Source organism: Dermacentor silvarum, chromosome 1, assembly GCF_013339745.2.
Source record: "Dermacentor silvarum isolate Dsil-2018 chromosome 1, BIME_Dsil_1.4, whole genome shotgun sequence".
Taxonomy (NCBI): Eukaryota; Metazoa; Arthropoda; class Arachnida; order Ixodida; family Ixodidae; genus Dermacentor; species Dermacentor silvarum.
Window position 1 is genome coordinate 175603038 of NC_051154.1, and position 17520 is coordinate 175620557.

The following is a 17520-nucleotide window of genomic DNA, read 5'->3' on the forward strand; positions in this document are numbered from 1 at the left end:
TGAACGAGAGGGCATGTTCGGGCTGTTTCCGCTTCCGTTGCTAAAAGGCCATCGAGATTTCGATAGCGTTGTAGGATGCTCCGTTGACTCGATAGGCTATTGACTCGGCGGTGTAGCAGCTCGAAGTTGACTTTTGGAGTCAACTGACTATCGGTTGGAAGGCCTTCCAAATGCTCGTGTGACACGGGTATAAAAAGCCTCCAATTCTTGCAATCAGAAAAAGATTAAACGTGTTAAATGTAGTTCACAGATTGAAAATTTATCCATACCTAAAGGTAACACCAAATTAGTATGCCTGCACTGATTAGAACTCTGTTCATATATTAAGGTCTGTAAAATAATTTTTTATCAATAGAATGTATGTTGAATAGAATCAAGTGCTATTTTTTCTTTGAAGCTGAAGAAATAGTGAAGTCATGTTGTCCTGGAGACCAATGAGGTTTTGAGTTTAGTAGGGGTCCATAGTGTAAATTATGACAATCTTCTATTGCTTAGAAAATGTTGCTTCCCAGTTTTCCTCTAGGAAACAGAAGGGTTTTTGCAATCTGTATGGCAGGTGGTTTGTGTGGGTTATTGTCAGCTTGTTAAGGCCAATCTCCGCAACAGACAAAAGCACAGACTGCACATCACGCGACTCGACACCACTTTTTGCGTTGGCGCAAAGTGGGTCGGCTGTGGTCAGCACTAACAGTAAAGAGCAGGCGTCTTTTTCACTGTTGGGTTTGGCGTCATTTGCTGCCTATCGAAAGTTCTGAAATCAGGAGGGCCATGTCGAGTTTGCATGACACCTCACACCTGCACGTGCGCATGCTCTCTCCTACTTATTAATTCAACCTGACTTTGTGATCAGCTAGCCATATGTGCTTTCAGCGATAATGCCACTAAATTTAGGTACCTTTTTGGGCCGTATAGTGACAAATGTTTCTATTTAGCGCCCAGTGAAAGAAACCAGCGGAAAAGCACGAAGACAAAGAACTACACAGGACAAGCGCTGGGCATAAGTTAGGGCAAAACGCTTCTCATGTGTAGTTCTTCTTTGTCTTCGTGTTTTTTTGCTGGTTTCTTTCATTCACTAATAAGAATATGAATTGTGTAGTAATAATATGAATTTGTTTCATATATTACTGGCTTAGACTGTAGCTGCATAACTTTTCCATAATTTGCTTAGCTTTGGCATGTAAAATTTAAATTGAAGGGGAAAATGAGCAAGCATTTGTTAGCCATGCAGTATTACTGAATACAATTGTTTTCTTGTAGCAGTGATGAATGCTTTTCTCCTGTGTCTCTTGCATTCTATAAATGTTCTTAAGAATAGTGCATCTGGCACACACTGTGATTTATTAAAATTTAATCGATGCACACAATTCGGCTTTGTGTTGATCAGTGCCACAAGTTTGGTGGGTTGGTAAGGTTGCATGGTGGCAGATGAACAGTGCAAAGGATATACACTTAGAAACGAAATGGACATAACAAGCACTGTTCTAATTCCACATCCTTCTTTGTGCTGTTTATCTATGGCCATTTATGTTGCTCATTTCTTTACATGTGTATTTCTTTGGTTGCATTTAAATACATGGGGCTGATCATACTTTTTCAGGATGCTGATGTGCAGCGTTTAGCCAATGGTGTATGCTGTGCATTGCATCTGTTGAGCCATGCTTTGCATGCTGTGAGTGATCTCCACGTGAATGTGGGTGCCAGGCCACGTATGCTGCGTGCTCGCCTTCTGGGACCCAGTCAGGCTGGCAGCATCTTCCACACTAGCATGCCATTCCAAGTGAGTATGGAACATTATGCTGCCTGCCTTCTTGCTTCCAAGTACCGCATTTTATTCCTGGTTTTATCTGTGCTGTTACCAATTCCAAATTTGCATACTCAGTCCTTGGCCATAATTTTTTATTAGGGTATAACACAAGAAAAGGGATTTCACGTATCTTGTTGAAAATTGTATACCAAATGTTTAAAGTTGTTCAATCCTTCAGTAGAGAGTGAGATAAGGATACTCAAGTGGCTTGCATCCACAAGGACCCAATCTGTGCTTGGGTCTTGCATTTAGGTTGCTGACAGAACCTAAATGGAAGCCGTTTGCATTTCCTAGTCTAGCACTCTATAGCTTGCATGTTTCTGCTTTGGAATGAAAAGAAACAAGAAAAAACATTCCATTATTATTTCCAGTGCTGGACTAGAGGTTTCAGTAGTACTGGGATAGAGTCTCAGCACCAGCAATTGTTTTTGAAGCATTGCTGACAGTACATAAAGCGAGGAAAGGTGTTTATATGCAGGCTAATGTGTATTGCAACCTCATTGATGTCTGTTGTGCTTCGTTTTATTTTTGCAGAGCCAAGTAAATATTGGGGCAGCACAGTCCCCTTCAACTGAATCTGTTCCTACCACAAGAATATCTTCTGGCACCACCGCCACGAGTGCTACATCTACATCTACCCAGGCAGTAATTCATTGAATTTTAATATTTATTTATTTTTTCCTTCAAGTGCAGTCCAATGAACCCCCCTTAACTCAAAAGTTCGAAAAACACAAAAAGATTTGAGATAAGCAACATCACGAAAATAGAAACCCACTGGCTGCGCATGGACCACATGAAGCCTTTCCAAGTTCACCAGTAATATTCTCATTCTCTGTTGTGTGCATCGGCACTGGACACATCAGTGTCTACAGGCAGTGGCATTATTGGCACTGTGCCAAGACAGCATGCTTGCAGAGTCAAGACAATTGATCCTAATGCAATATTTAAAGCCAGTCCTCTGAGAATAACCTGTTTCAGACATTGACAAGGCTGACGCTGCTACTTTTTTACATTGTAATGAATTCTGGACAATCTTACTTCGAAAACCGAAACTGAACTGTGGAAGACCGCAATTGTCACTCGTTTAGCAGATTCCTAAAAATGACACGGCATTTACGCCTCACTGTTGCGTGAGCATGAAATGAGTGTCCTTATCAAGCTGTGATCTTGCTGAACCGTTATGGGCTCACATGCTGGCTTCTTTTGGCCACAGCGCGCCGGCTGATCGCTCTTGCTCAAAAGTGCCAATCATCTTGCTCAAGATCACGATTAATCACATTCACTAATCACATTGATGCATTCCTGACAGTGCCCTGAATGAGAGGGGGGGGGGTTGAAGAAAATGGCTCCCAGGTCACCACTGCTGCGAAAGGTTCGAACAAAATGGCAGCGAGCAGCTGAGCAAGTTGCAGCGAGAGGTGATAGAAAAAAGGGGGATAGATAAGTGGGGAGCAGTTGCCCGGTGCGCTGTCTGGCTCAGTTAGCAAGCTGTGGATGGGTGAAACGCGGGTGCGAGCAACACTGCCAATGTGGCCTGGTGCCTTTTCCCTGGTATTTTTGAAGTCGTGATTTTGAGATATCTGGAGTCCGGTGCAACAACTTTTCGAGATGAGAAGTGAAACACACGTTTAGACAACACAGCCTGAAAAAAATTTCTATTTAATTAACCGATATATGTGGTTACATATTGTTTGCACACGGGTATGTCATTTAGCCTCTTCCAGGTGGCTTTTTTGTCTTTTGTGCTCCGAAGCAACAGAACCCCCCCCCCCCCCCCCAAAAAAAAAAGAAAAAAAAAGAAAAAGTCAAAATGGGATGAGTAGAATCAAAAGTTTGGATTTAGTAAAAGTTTTGTTGGAAGTGAAAAATTAATACAGTCAAGGCTTAGAGAAAGCATATGTGAATATCTTTAAATATGTCTAGTGAGGTTCTGCAGCTGCCATATTTTTTTGCAGACAAATCAGAAAAATACTTATTAAGAAGGGTGTCGGGAAAGGAGACGCAATCTCTCCACTGTTATCACTGCAAGCTTGCAAGAAGTATTGAAGATTCTATACTTGTGCACAGCTTCCTGTGGCAATAAAGGAAAAGCTACAGAGGTGAAGTGCACATGACAGCGCTCTTGAATATCGTCTGTCTCATTCTCATTTGTTAAAGCTGATGAACAGAAAACAGACATTTTATTTACTACGTCATTTACAGTTGCCAACCGATTTTCCGGACTTTGCGGGGACCGAAAAATAGTCTGAAAAACTCGTTCACCCCCAAAAATAAGATTTATTAGGCTTAGAGTGGCATCTCCTGTGCCTTGCGCCGATCGTGCAGATGCCAAGCCACACAAACACACACAAAGATGTGACGTCTCTAAGACGCACCTACTTTGGGGACACACTATGTGCAAAATAGCAACCGGGGAAAAAAAAAAATGCCGTTCACAAAAGCATTTTGTCAGCTAAGGAAGAGCAAGCATGGCCTCCAAGATGGGAGGATGGCACGCGTTCTTTATTAGGTTGTTCGATTCAGAAAAAGTGTACTACACTAGAAACAAAAAGGTGCAGGGGGTGCCAGTTATGGTGTGCCTGGCTGCACCCACTTGCTGCAAGTTTCAAGGGTGCATTGCACCGCGGTGGCACCATGCCTTGCACCCCATGCAATTGAGCACGGGGGTGCAGGGTGCACCGCTGCACCTTGGCGAATTGAAGGCCTAGGTGCACTGCACCGTTAATAGGTGCAGAAGGTGCAGAGAAACTTGGCTGAATTGAATAAACATAGTGATAGCGTGCGCCTCCCAATCTTGGAGGATATAGAGTAGGCCACTGGAAGCCAAGTCTGGCCAAGCCAGCGGAAAATCCAACATGGTGGCCTCCAAGATCGTGTAAGGTGGCTCGGAACGAGCGATTTAGTCTGGAAAATCAAAATTCAGGGCCTAAATTCGTCCGAGAAATTGGTTGCAAGAATGCATTAACTCTATGTGAACCCTGACTGTGCATTTATGGAGTCCGGAATATCCAACAAGTCCGATTTTTTGGAGTCCGAAAAATCCGTCGGCGACAGTATATCAAAATAAGACAAAATACAACACTAAGTATTAAATTTAAATTTAATTCTTTCAGCATTCCATCTGGCACTTGCATCGAAATGTTCAAAACAATCTTTTTTCCAACACTTGTAGCCTTTTTTTAAAGTTTTTGCACAGCCTAGTATGTCAAAGTAACCGCACATGAGATCAAACCTAGCGAGACAGCGGGCCTCTTCGATTTTCTGAGTTCTTGTAGCCTGACTGCAGCCAGGTAGTTCCGGTTCTGATAGGAAGTCCTGTGGGCTGGGATCCCAAGACAACCCAAAGCTCCCGAAGTTTGCAAAATCGAGCGCCGGGACAACTTGCTGCAGGATAAACGTAAACATGCTACCTGCATGGCAACGGCCGGCCCAGCTGTCTGCCCATTTATGATGCAGCTTGAAAATACAGTGGAACCTGTTTATAACTAATTTGATAGTTCTGCGAAAAGTGGTCGTTATATCAGTAGTTCGTTATATATAGCCCCGCCCTTTGAAACATTCAAAAATGAACTGCACTGAAGCTGGTGTCAGCAGTTACAATTCGGCAGCACTTTGGTCCGAAAACCACATTTTGAATGTCATTATTGTTCCTGGTGCATTCCCGCACCTAGCTGCAAAGTTCAGTTAGGAACGTCCATCTAAAGAACAAAATGTGGTGTCTTGTAGCTCTTTCAAACATGTAACCGGTTCCGATCACCTGTCATTTCAAAACTGCAAGTGCAGCCGCAATTTTTTATTCGAGAACTTGTAATACATTTTACTATGTTGCTTCGGGGCAACAAAATCCAATGCTCGGAAGGTGAAATGTCTCCCCGAGCCGTGATTTCTTGATAACGGCGTAGTAACCACCCACCCTTTGGAGCATTGCCTGGTGGCAGCGCGTGGTGCAGTGTTATCTCCGACTCGGGCCGCGTAGGGCCGTCTCGACAAAAACGTTTGAGCAGCCGTTGTTCCCGTGGTGGAAAGACATAGGTGGTCGTTCCAAATCAGTGAAACAGGCGTAATGCCCATGGTGCTGCATGGACCGCGCAAAAAGAAGTGTGACGCCGTAGTGGCATCCGATATCGCACCGGCGCATGCCCCGTACCTTGCTGTCTATGCTGTGCATGGCACGCCTTTTCCCTGGAGGCATGTCTTGGAAACGTGTCTCGTTTCACCACGCGTGACCTTCTTCGCAGCTTCCGAAATGTGCGAGGCGGTCGCTCGCTTATCTTGAAGGCCATATCATTGTCGCTGTTGGACTAGAGTGGGGCGCCAGCATGCGCCCAGTTTGGTCATGCTTTGGCGCTTTGCGAGTGCCCTCTTTAACAGCGATTTTAGCTAACCGTAAAAAGTGGCGCCTCGCCGAGCTGTGACGTCACTGCGTTGCCTAGCAACCTACTACTAAGTGGTTCGTTTGGAAAAGGAAAGGTTGGCGCTATCTTCTGCACGCCTTGAGGGAGCACGGCTCAGTGCCAACGGGGAGGGGAGAGTGGGAGAAAAAGGAGGTAAGAGAGGAAAGGTGTAGGTGTCGCCATGGCAGGAGCGAAGCAAACCCGCAAGCAGGAACGTGGTCACGCTGTCCGGGGGTAGGGCCTTGTCAGCTGGCATCTGGCCTGGTGTGGTCAGCCACTCCAAGGCTGGGTGGTGGGGCAGGGCTAGAGGGCCTGCGATGAAAGGAGCCAGCACACATGGGTGGCCGCGAGGCCATCCATGTATGCTGGCGGTGTTAGAGTTGTTGAGAGCTCTGACGAGTTCAGGTACTCAACTACGCTGAGCAGGGCCGAGAGGTGGTTTCGGCGGGGGAAGAGGATGTCCTCCTGTCGCGTGGTGGGAAGTCCGAGGTGGCGGAACTCCTGCAGGAACAGTCCACCGGGTTGGTTGTGCGCCGGGCAGGCCAGCAGGAGGTGCTCCAGCGTCTCTGGCTCGCCGCAGGAGGCGCAGGTAGGCGACGCGGTGAGGCCAAGCCGGTGGTGCCGTGCGGCTGTCCAGCAGCAGCGGATTCTCAGCAGGGGCGAGCTCTCCCTCCGTGCAAGGCCGCGCTGCGGTAGCTGCCGTGGGGGGTGTCCAAGGGACACGCGCTTGTCAGGATGGGACGCCTGGAGGTGCCGCTGAAGCCGGTGCCTGGTGAAGTCCGCGGCTGTGACTGCCGTACTCAAGGGGACGTCACCGTGGTGAGCACTCTTGGCCAGGGCATCAGCCTCCTCATTGCCCGGGATGCCTACATGAGCAGGGATCCAGTGCAGGGACACCGAGCAACCTGTAGCAACCACCTCGCGGAGCGGCTTGTGCCTCGCCTCCTCTCCGTGCCGTGCACATGTTGCCTTGACATGGGACGTTAAGGAGAGGGAAGGAGAGCATGTGCGCGGCGTGCACATTGCTCGGGAGAGGGAAGGAGAAAATGAGAGCGAGATAGAGCAATTGTAGCAGCATCAATGAGGCAATGCGCAGAGCTGCTGCAGACACCGCCCGCGTTGCCCGTATGCACCGAAGCAGTAGCGGGGTGCGTAGAGGTCCTTGAAATCCTTGAAAAGCCTTGAAATTGAAAAGTGCGTTTTCAAGGCCCTTGAAAGTCCTGGAATTTTTTTCCTTCCTTGAAAATCCTTGAATTTTGTGCACAATGCACTCTGATATTGACTTTCTGTGGTAGATCAGCGTCGATCTGACTAACTCCCCATTTTAGAAACAAAACGCCGGCGCGAGGGCACATGATTACGTTTTGCAGAACTGCACGGAAAAAATAAAAGGCTTCACCGCGTCAAATTGCGAACGGAGCGAGAGAACCGTGCCGCGCTTTGGTGCTGTGCTGGCAGTGTTTACGCTGCTTTCCTCGCCCTATCGTTTGTTTCACTCCTCGCCCGTCGGTCTGCCTTGTCCCACTTACACTCTTGTGCGCGAGGTGAAGCTAGTGAACCTAAAGAGAGCTATAGTGGAGCAACTTTACCACTGATACTCGGTGCCTTTGGGTGGTGGTTTGTTATATTGACGCGAGATAGGGCTGGCACGTGCGGCCGCCGGCCGCTGCAACGAGAACGACGAAGTGTGTTCTGGAACGCGCGCTCTCCGAGTCTCAGCCTACATTGAAAAGAACACCGTTTTGCCAAGGTCTTGAATGCTGTCTTCGTGACATTTTCTGGTGGAGGGGTTGGGTAAATGATACGATCGCCCGAGACGCGGCGTACTCCTGACTCGTCACCAGTGCGTAGTCCGACAGAGCTCACCCCGGTACACGTCCGTACCAGCCGTCGTCTTCAGGGGCTCCAGCCACAGCACGGTCTGCTACCTGATCCTTCCAGGACGATGCACCAACCGTCTACTGCTGCGCTTGCCGCGCCGACACAGGTCCTTTTGCATCAGCCGCAAACACCCAATGTGTTCCACGGAGGTGCTCTTGAAGACGTCGAAGACTGGCTCGACCACTTCGAAAGGGTAGTCGAATTCAACGATTGGTCCCAAGAGCGCAAGCTGCGTTATGTGTACTTCGCTCTCGGGGATTCCGCAAAGACGTGGTTCGAAAACCACGAGACAACACTGACATCGTGGGACGAATTCCGTTGGCAGTTAGTTGCCGCCTACACCAGCGCCGACAGAAAGAAGAGAGCAGAGTTGGCGATGCAGGCAAGGATTCAAGCCCCTAATGAGAGCGTTACGACATACATTGAAGTTATGGCTCGGCTCTTCAGACTTGCAGACGCTTCAATGCCCGAAGACAAAAAAGTTCGACACCTAATGCGAGGCGTAAAGCAGGAAATCTTTGCCGGCCTTATCTGCAACCCACTGACTACGCTTGCGGCCTTTCTCGCTGAAGCCACTGCAATGGAAAGGACACTACAACAGCGCGCCAGGCAGTACAATCGAAACGTGACTTCAATTTCGAGCGGCGTCCCTAACGTGACTCTGGGAAGCGACGTCAGCGACCTGAGAGAATTAATAAGAGCGGTCATAAGAGAAGAACTCCAAAAAATGCAGGCGGTCGAGCCCCCGGTCGCGCGACTTTCTGTGGCGGAGATGGTGCGAGACGAAATCAGGCAAGCCATCCAAGTTCCTGAACGCTTCGGGGCACCACAGCCGCAGGAGCAAGTTAGGATGACATATGCGGAAGCCGTACGACGTCCGTCACTGTATAATACATCAAACGTCGTGCGCACCACGGAACAGACAGAAGTCGGGTTCAGCCGTCGTAATGCGCCGTTTATCAACGAGTCCAGGCCAAGAAAAAGTGATGTCTGGCGCGCTCCTGACCACAGTCCGCTCTGTTTTCATTGCGGCGAAGCCGGCCATATCTACAGGACGTGTCCCTACCGACGCGTGGGTCTTCGTGGGTTCTCTCCGAATGCGCCGCGTCCACGACCTGGTGAGCGTCCGGTGGAAATCGAGAGCTTCCTGGCGAGTCGTCCCAATTTCTTCGAACAGCCAAGGCACGAGCCTCGCTCGTCGTCACTGGCTCCATCACGATACCGGTCGCCAAGTCCTACCTTCCGTCGAGACGCCCCTAGGCGCCGTTCGCCCAGCCCTGCAAATCAGGAAAACTGAGTTCAGCGACCTCCGGAGGTGAGGCCGCTGACGCCGAATGTACCGAATATGCTCCATTACGACGCAAGCGACGACAGCGACGACAACAGACTGACGTTCAAACGCACTCAGGTGATCCAAGGCACGTCGTAACATCGGATATACCAGTAAGCATAGACGACGAAGAAGTCACAGCTTTAGTCGACACTGGCGCGGACACCTCTGTTATGAGCCGAGAATTTGCCGCTAAACTGAAAAAAGTTTACACGCAGTGGACTGGGTCGCAGGTCCGTACTGCCGGAGGACACCTCTTAAAGCCCGTGGGCAGGTGTACAGCACGGGTGAATATTCGCGGCTTTACGTACGTCGGAGATTTCGTTATCCTGCCGACTTGTTCGCGAGAGTTGATCCTAGGGATGGACTTCCTGCAGGCTAATGGAGCCATCATTAATTTGCAAGAGTCGCAGGTAACGTTTTCGACAGCGCATGCCATAGCAAGCAACAAGTACGACAGTCATGACAACGCCTTGCGCATCGTCGACGACAATGTCACGTTACCGCCGAGGAGCAGCGTATTAACCCTTGTAAACTGCGACGCGTTCGACGACAGTGAGGGTATTGCCGAGGCAAATATTCCACTGCTGCTCGAACGGTATATCTGCATAGCTAGAGGCCTTGTTCAGTTGCAGAGCAAGCGGTCACTAGTTCTTCTGACGAACTTCAGCAACGAGTTTCAGCACGTCCCTCAAGGCACGGCTGTCGCCTTCCTCAACCAAATTGCGGACTTCTCCGACGTCGGCACTTTAGAGGTGACTTCCCCAGACGTGACAGATGCTACCACGCTTTGCAGCCGCATTCACATTAATGCCGTTTGTCGGAACAACAGAAGCAACGACTATTAGGCCTCGTGAGCGAATTCTCTAGCTGCTTCTCTATGGAATCTAAAGTTCAGCGCACCTCCGTTTCGAAACACCGTATTTTCACAGAGAAATCGGTGCGCCCAGTTCGTCAGCATCCATATCGCGTGTCGCCAATGGAAAGAGAGGCGATTAAACGCCAGGTTAAAGAAATGCTGGATGATGACGTGATTCAGCCTTCGACAAGCCCGTGGGCGTCCCCCGTTGTTCTGGTAAAAAAGGACAATACACTACGCTTCGGTGTCGACTACAGACGGCTTAACAAAGTCACCAAGCGCGATGTTTACCCTCTGCCAAGGATTGACGACGCCTTGGACCGTCTACGTCATGCCCAGTTCTTTACCTCGTTAGATCTTAAGTCAGGGTACTGGCAGATCGAAGTCGACGAGCGCGATCGCGAGAAAACTGCATTCGTGACACCTGACGGGCTATACGAATTTAAGGTCCTCCCATTCGGCCTGTGTTCCGCTCCCGCCACATTCCAGCGAATGATGGACACTGTACTCGCTGAACTGAAGTGGCAGACATGCCTCGGTCTACCTGGACGACGTCGTTGTGTTTTCAAGCACGTTCGATGAACACCTGGCTCGGCTGAAGAGCGTTCTTGATGCTATCCGCAAGGCAAATCTCACCATCAAGCCTGAGAAATGCCATTTTGGTTTTCAGGAACTCAAGTTTCTGGGACACGTGGTCAGCCCCCAGGGCGTTCGGCCAGACCCTGAGAAGTTGGCTGCCGTTGCTGAGTTCCCTCGTCCTACAGATAAGAAGGCTGTTCAGAGGTTTTTAGGACTCTGCGCCTACTACCGTCGTTTCGTTGAAAGTTTCTCCAAAATAGCTGAGCCTTTGACGAGATTAACACGCCACGATGTGCCTTTTCTGTGGACGGAAGAACAAGAACAGGCTTTCACAGAATTACGCGAACGACTGCAAAAAGCTCCGGTGCTCGCGCATTCTGACGATGATGCTGAAACTGAAATCCACACGGACGCCAGCAACATTGGTCTCGGAGCCGTTCTTGTTCAGTGGCAAGACGGTACGGAACGTGTAATCGCTTACGCGAGCCGTAGTCTCACAAAGGCAGAGGCTAACTACTCGACCACTGAAAAGGAGTGTTTGGCAGTCGTTTGGGCCATCAGTAAATTTCGACCCTACCTGTATGGCCGGCCATTTCGAGCGGTCAGCGACCACCATTCACTTTGTTGGCTTGCCAATCTCAGGGATCCATCAGGCCGCCTCGCTCGTTGGAGTCTCCGCCTACAGGAGTATGACATAACTGTCGTCTACCGATCTGGACGAAAGCACAGTGACGCTGACTGCCTGTCACGTGCTCCGATTCCACTGACATCAGATTTGGAGCAAGATTTGCCGTTTCTTGGTGTCGTTGACACGGTGCGGATGGCTGACCTACAACGTGCGGACACAGACCTGCTTGCTCTTATCCAGTATCTTCAAGGAGCTTACGTTGTTATCCCACGACCGCTGTCACGAGGACTGACATCGTACTGTCTGCGGAACAATGTCCTTTATAAGAAAAACTTTGAAAACAGTCAGGAAACGTTCCTTCTCGTCGTCCCCACGGCATTGCGCCAAGAAGTTTTGCAGGCATGTCACGATGACCCCTGTGCTGGACACTTAGGCTTCACCAGAACACTAGCACGCATACGCCAGCGATACTACTGGCCACGGCTATTTTCGTCTGTTCAGCACTATGTGAAAACCTGTCGTGACTGCCAGAGGCGTGAAGTACCACCCGTCAAGCCCGCCGCTCTCCTCCAACCTTTGGACCCACCTCCAGCGCCGTTCCAACAAGTGGGCATGGATCTCCTAGGTCCATTCCCTACGTCATCTTCGGAAAACAAATGCATAATTGTCGCAACCGACTACCTAACCCGTTACGGTGAGACCAAAGCTGTACCCCGGGCAACTGCTGCTGAAGTCGCCAAGTTTTTCATCCTCAACATTGTACTGCGCCATGGTGCACCCGCTGTCTTCATTACTGATTGCGGTGCAGCATTTACAGCTGATTTAATACAAGAGGTGGTCACGTTGACGCACAGCAACCATCGGAAAACCACGGCTTATCACCCCCAAACTAACGGATTGACAGAGCGCCTTAACAGAACACTGGCCGATATGCTACCATTTTGCCAAGGTCTCGAATGCTATCTTCGTGACAATATTATTATTTATGATAATATAAGTCCAGTAACATTACCGCATTTTCCGGTCTATAAGTCGCACTTTTGTATAAGACGCACCCCTCTGAAAACGGCAGTTTTTCCGGGCCCTTCCGCGTCGGACGCCTCGGTACCGGAGCCCCTGGTCACCTACCACGACATTACCCAGCACTATCGCCTCGAACGGTACGCCTACCCACCCCCTTATGGCAATTTCCCAAGCGGTCTGAGACCCGCGCCTTTCCGTGCCCCCTAGTGTATTCACACATCCACCCTGGTGTCATCGATCCATGCTGCTGCCTGTGCGGCAACGTTGCCTCATTAAACTACATCCTCGGGTGCTGCCTGGAAGATCCCCGCCCGTGGACCTCGTCTCGCCACCCCCCACCAACGAACAATGGGAGGCCCTTCTCTCCAGCACCAACCGAGACATCCAGACAAGGGTCCTGGCATGAGCTGAAGGCATGAATCAGCCTGGCAGCCTACGTAGCTTAGCCTCCCTTACCCCTTACCCCTTCTAAAAATAAAGTTGACACTCAGTCACTCTCTTCCGGAGAAAAAAAAAAGACGTATATAAGTCGCGCCGGTGTATAAGATGCGCCTGGTTTTTCGGTGAGCGATTTAAAAAACGTTGCATTGACGTTTCGCTCCGTGAACGCGGGTCAAGAGCAAGCGTATGGGTGCCATATATTTCCACTCCAGGCGTATTTCTGCCGTCGTGGTTGTCGCGATGTTCCGTATAAAGTCCAAGGGCGATAACATCATCCCCGTGTGCTGTATGCTGTATGTGCGAGTGAAAGCGTACGACGGTGAGCCGAATCGCGCACATGGGAGGAAAGCGGGAAGGCTGCCCGAAAAGGGGGGGGGGGGAGGTCTGCCTGTACTCTCGTAGCAACTGCGTAGTTTGCGCAGCGGTGTGCGCCGTATCTTGACAGCGATCTGCAGACACGACGACTTTGGGGTCGATCGACTCGCGGTTGTCCTACCGCCGCTTGCGTTGCTGCTCCATTCTTCTCGCACGGCGCTCGGGAACTTGATCACGAGAACACGGCTCCTCGATAGCGCGCACAGAACCCGCAGCAATCAAGTCAACCAGCACGCTTCGCGTGGCCATAACATAGGATCCAAATTTAACGGCAGTTTTTCCGAAAAAAACGAAAAAAAAAAAAAAACGTTTATAGGTCGTACCGTTCTACGAGACGTACCGACAAAAATTCAGAAAAAAATAATGCGTCTTATGCACCGGAAAATACGATATGCTGAATGTTTTGGAAATGTTAGGTGAACCAACCCAGATAATACTGCAGAAGCCTGAGCAGCTGTTGTGAGTGTTCGTTGTCTTAACTTTTAATATTGCTGATTTGAGAAATGATCAAGACAAGACATGTTTTACAAGATTGCAATATACATCTACTTGTTATAATGGATGTATAGCAAGACTACACTGAATGGTTTGGAAATGTTTGGTAAACTTGCCGAGTTAATACTGGAGAAGTCAGAGTAGCTGTTGGGAGCATTCATTATGTTTTGTGAATTAATTTTATTGGTATTGTTGTGAACTTGCAAAGTGATCAAGGCTAGACATTATGAACATCATTGGGATATACATTTATTTCTTTTTATTTTATTGCAATAACCCTATGCTGAATATTTTGAATATTTTTGGTGAACTTTACCCAGCCTATACTGGAGAAATCTCAGCCGCTGTTGTAAGCATTCATTTTGTGTTGTGATCTTGAGAAGTTATCAAGGCTAGACATTTTTATTATAGTTGTGATATACAGTTATTTATTGTAAGTGCAATAAAACTAGTCATTTTTGGAAATGTTAGAGTAACGAAATCTTACTTTGGATACCGCTTTGAGTCCTTGAAAAACCTGTGACAGGTCCTGGAAAGTCCTGGAATACCCTTGAATTTTTGCCTTGGAAGCCTGTACGAACCCTGAGTAGTGATGATGTCGCCTCGCGTTGCCTAGTAACCACTGGCGCAGGTGCGCGCTCGCTTCGCCCGACACAGACACGGCTCCTGCCTGCGTTTGTGGCATGCCAGGAACACTGTCGCTCATTGGCACCGACGCATCCAGTGCTTGTCACGTGAAATGTCGTGAAAGGGAAGGTACCTCCAAAAATGATCACTCGAGAATACCTTCCCTACATGCGTAGTTAAGTTAAACCAAGTTGAGACCTAGCAGCAACCAAGTTAATACAGTGTAGACCACTTATAACGTAAGTTGCCGGAGTCGCGAATATCTGCACTATAAGCTGTACCGCACTATAACCAAAACAACGATTTTCAAGCCCTGCACGTATGCAAAACATGTAGACCAAGCATGTAGACACACTTTGTACTACATCGCACGCACGCACATCGCAATTACATTTTCGCCAGTGAGCTGGCGAATACATAATTACAATGTACCCTGTGCTCTTCAAGCTCGACAGCTTTGCACCGAGTCAAAACGAAACAACTGTTTCCCGCAACCGCTGCGGAAAAAACCGTGACCACTATCGACGCGATTATGAACGGCGACTTAGCAGTGCTGAAGGCACGCGCCCGACGCATGCACCGAGTCTGGACGAATTAACTATCATTCGCTGCAACAACTGCAGTCGAAACCGCGGTCGCTATCTATTCGATCATCGATGGCGATTACGCAGTTTTTTAAGCATGCGGCCAATGCGCATACCAAGTAAAAACAAAACTACTGCTGTTCGCCGCAACCGCTGCGGAGAAAATTACGAAAGCCCGCGGCCAACGCGGTGTTATGTGCGGCGGTAAACGCAAGAATACAGGCTTTAAAGACACAAATAGACTCGAAGCGTTCCGGCGTTGCTGTCATTCACGTACGATTCCAACTGATGGCTGTGGCGATGCGGACTCCGCTGCTTCGTTTTGGTTGGACGCTAGCGCCGTTCTTGCTCTTTTTTTGCGTCGCACATTTGCGGCGCTCCTCGCTCACCAAGCTCCGAAAGTAGTCCGAATTAACCGATGTACGGCCAAATAAGTCCGAAGTAACGACAGTATGATTGCATTGAATAATGCATACGCCGGCCGGCAGCACGCACCTTGTTGAGAAGGGGCTCGCTGCTGCCCTTGTTGGCGAGATTTTCCCGCGGAAGCCGCATTATAACCGGTATTACGTCTCATGCGGCTGCACTGTGAGTGGTATGCGTATACATGCAGTTCTTTGGGAGGGTAAACGGGAGTCGGAAAAGGCTGCGTTGTAGCCAGTTCTGCACTATAAACGGTTACGTTATAAGTGGTCTATACTGTACCTTGGTTACCTAAGCCAGTAATACCCAAGCAGTAATACATAAGCCAGTAAGACTCGAGGATTGACACTTTCGATGTGCCTAAGCTTTGCACTACCGAGTGCGCGGGATCGAATCCCGGCCACGGCGGCCGCATTTCGATGGGGGCGAAATGCGAAAACACCCGTGTACTTAGATTTAGGTGCACGTTAAAGAACCCCAGGTGGTCCAAATTTCTGGAGTCCCACACTACGGCGTGCCTCATAATCAGAACTGGTTTTGGCACGTAAAACTCTATAATTTAATTTTGCACTACCGAGTGCCAACTTGCCCGCTTTCTTTGCCGTGACCGTGTTCGAAGCGTTTGTTGTAGCAGTACGGCAATTTAAAAAACGTTTATTTGTTTTATCTAGAAGCAGTTTCCGTAGGTAGGGTTGGAAAATCTTACGTGCACTAAAATGTGGTCGTTATAACTGATAAATTGTTACATTTGGGATAGTTATAAGTTGGTTCAAATGTACATACAGTTGACTCTCGTTACAACAGACCCTCATAATCCGACAAAAAATGTTCGTTTTACCCGAAACTTTGGTCGCAATGTCTAACAACGTTATTGCAAAGAGGTGGTGAAAAACAAAGTCGCTGTTTTGCCCGAAAGGCAAAGCATCGATTGCGATAGCAAATTAGTAAACACCTATACGAAGTAAGGATAGTAGATTTATCGGCCGTGTGAAGTTGTAAGCATTCGCTTACTAACTAAATTAAGAAGCACGGTGTCACGCGTGCACAGGTAAACATGAGCACATCACGCTCAATGACCGCGGAAAGTTGCTGTCAGAACGCTGCAGTCAGGAAGAGCGGCAGCAGCACAGCGAGTGAACAAAATGTCGAAAGCACAGCGTATACGAAGCTAGCACTGAGCGAACTTTGTCCTTTCAAGATAAGATCGCCACCTTGACTAAGAAGGCCTATGCACTCCTCCGTGACGTCACCAAACTCGGCCCGTACGCGGCCCTTTGCGATGGTTTAGCAGATGACTTTGCGGCCGCCTTAGCTACGCACAGGTTTTTTTCTGGCGTAAAGGAAACTTAGAAGTAGCTTTAATGAACATGAAGGGGCATCCCGCGATAAATTTGGCTTTTGTTTCGACCTTATATTTCGCACATATATTTGTAGTGTGTGCTGTTGGGATTTTTCCCTTTTTTTTGTTACCGGTGTGGAGAACATGCTAGATGGTGCTCGTCGTCGAATGCTACGCACGCCACGCGTTTGTTTCAACACAGCTGACAGTTTTTTATTCTTTTGTCTCGTTTTGGGCCACTGAAGAGATGACTTTACAGGGCGGAATATGTGTTATGATTTGCAGTTTCTCGTCGCGGGGCGCACCAATTTACGAAACATAAATATTGCAGCTAGGAGGATTTTGTTATCACTATTCTTCAAATGTATATGCTATCCACATTTTCAAGCAGAGCCATACCAATTGGAAAATAGATATTTTATTGCCGGACTGAATGACTGAATACATCTCAGCTTAGATATACAAACAAAACATAAGCACACACAAATGCGAACACATTATCATTTCAGAGTAAGTAAAAGCTTTCTCTTCGTTCCATTTGATTTTTTTTAGTTTATTTCTCAAAGCAGCATAATTCTTATGCAGGATGTTTATTGCTGGAAGCAAAACATTTTTCATGATGGAATCTGGAGTGTGGCCAACTGTGCAGGCATCAAATTCTTTGCTATCGCTCAGCAAATGCATAATCGCACTCAGTAGCGTCGCTCGCTGGTTAGTTTCAGCATGAAACAGGGGCTC

The 17520-nt window shown here is 48.5% G+C and overlaps 1 protein-coding gene across 2 annotated transcripts in view; it reads left to right on the plus strand.

The window, feature by feature from the left end:
- Positions 1–17520, plus strand: part of LOC119436427 (large proline-rich protein BAG6-like) — a 214342-nt gene that overhangs the window by 87312 nt on the left and 109510 nt on the right. For both annotated transcript variants that reach the window (XM_037703272.2, XM_037703275.2), the window contains exons 12-13: positions 1598–1777; positions 2339–2449. In XM_037703272.2, the coding sequence (XP_037559200.1) occupies positions 1598–1777; positions 2339–2449 (291 nt within the window). The remainder of the gene's footprint in view (positions 1–1597; positions 1778–2338; positions 2450–17520) is intronic.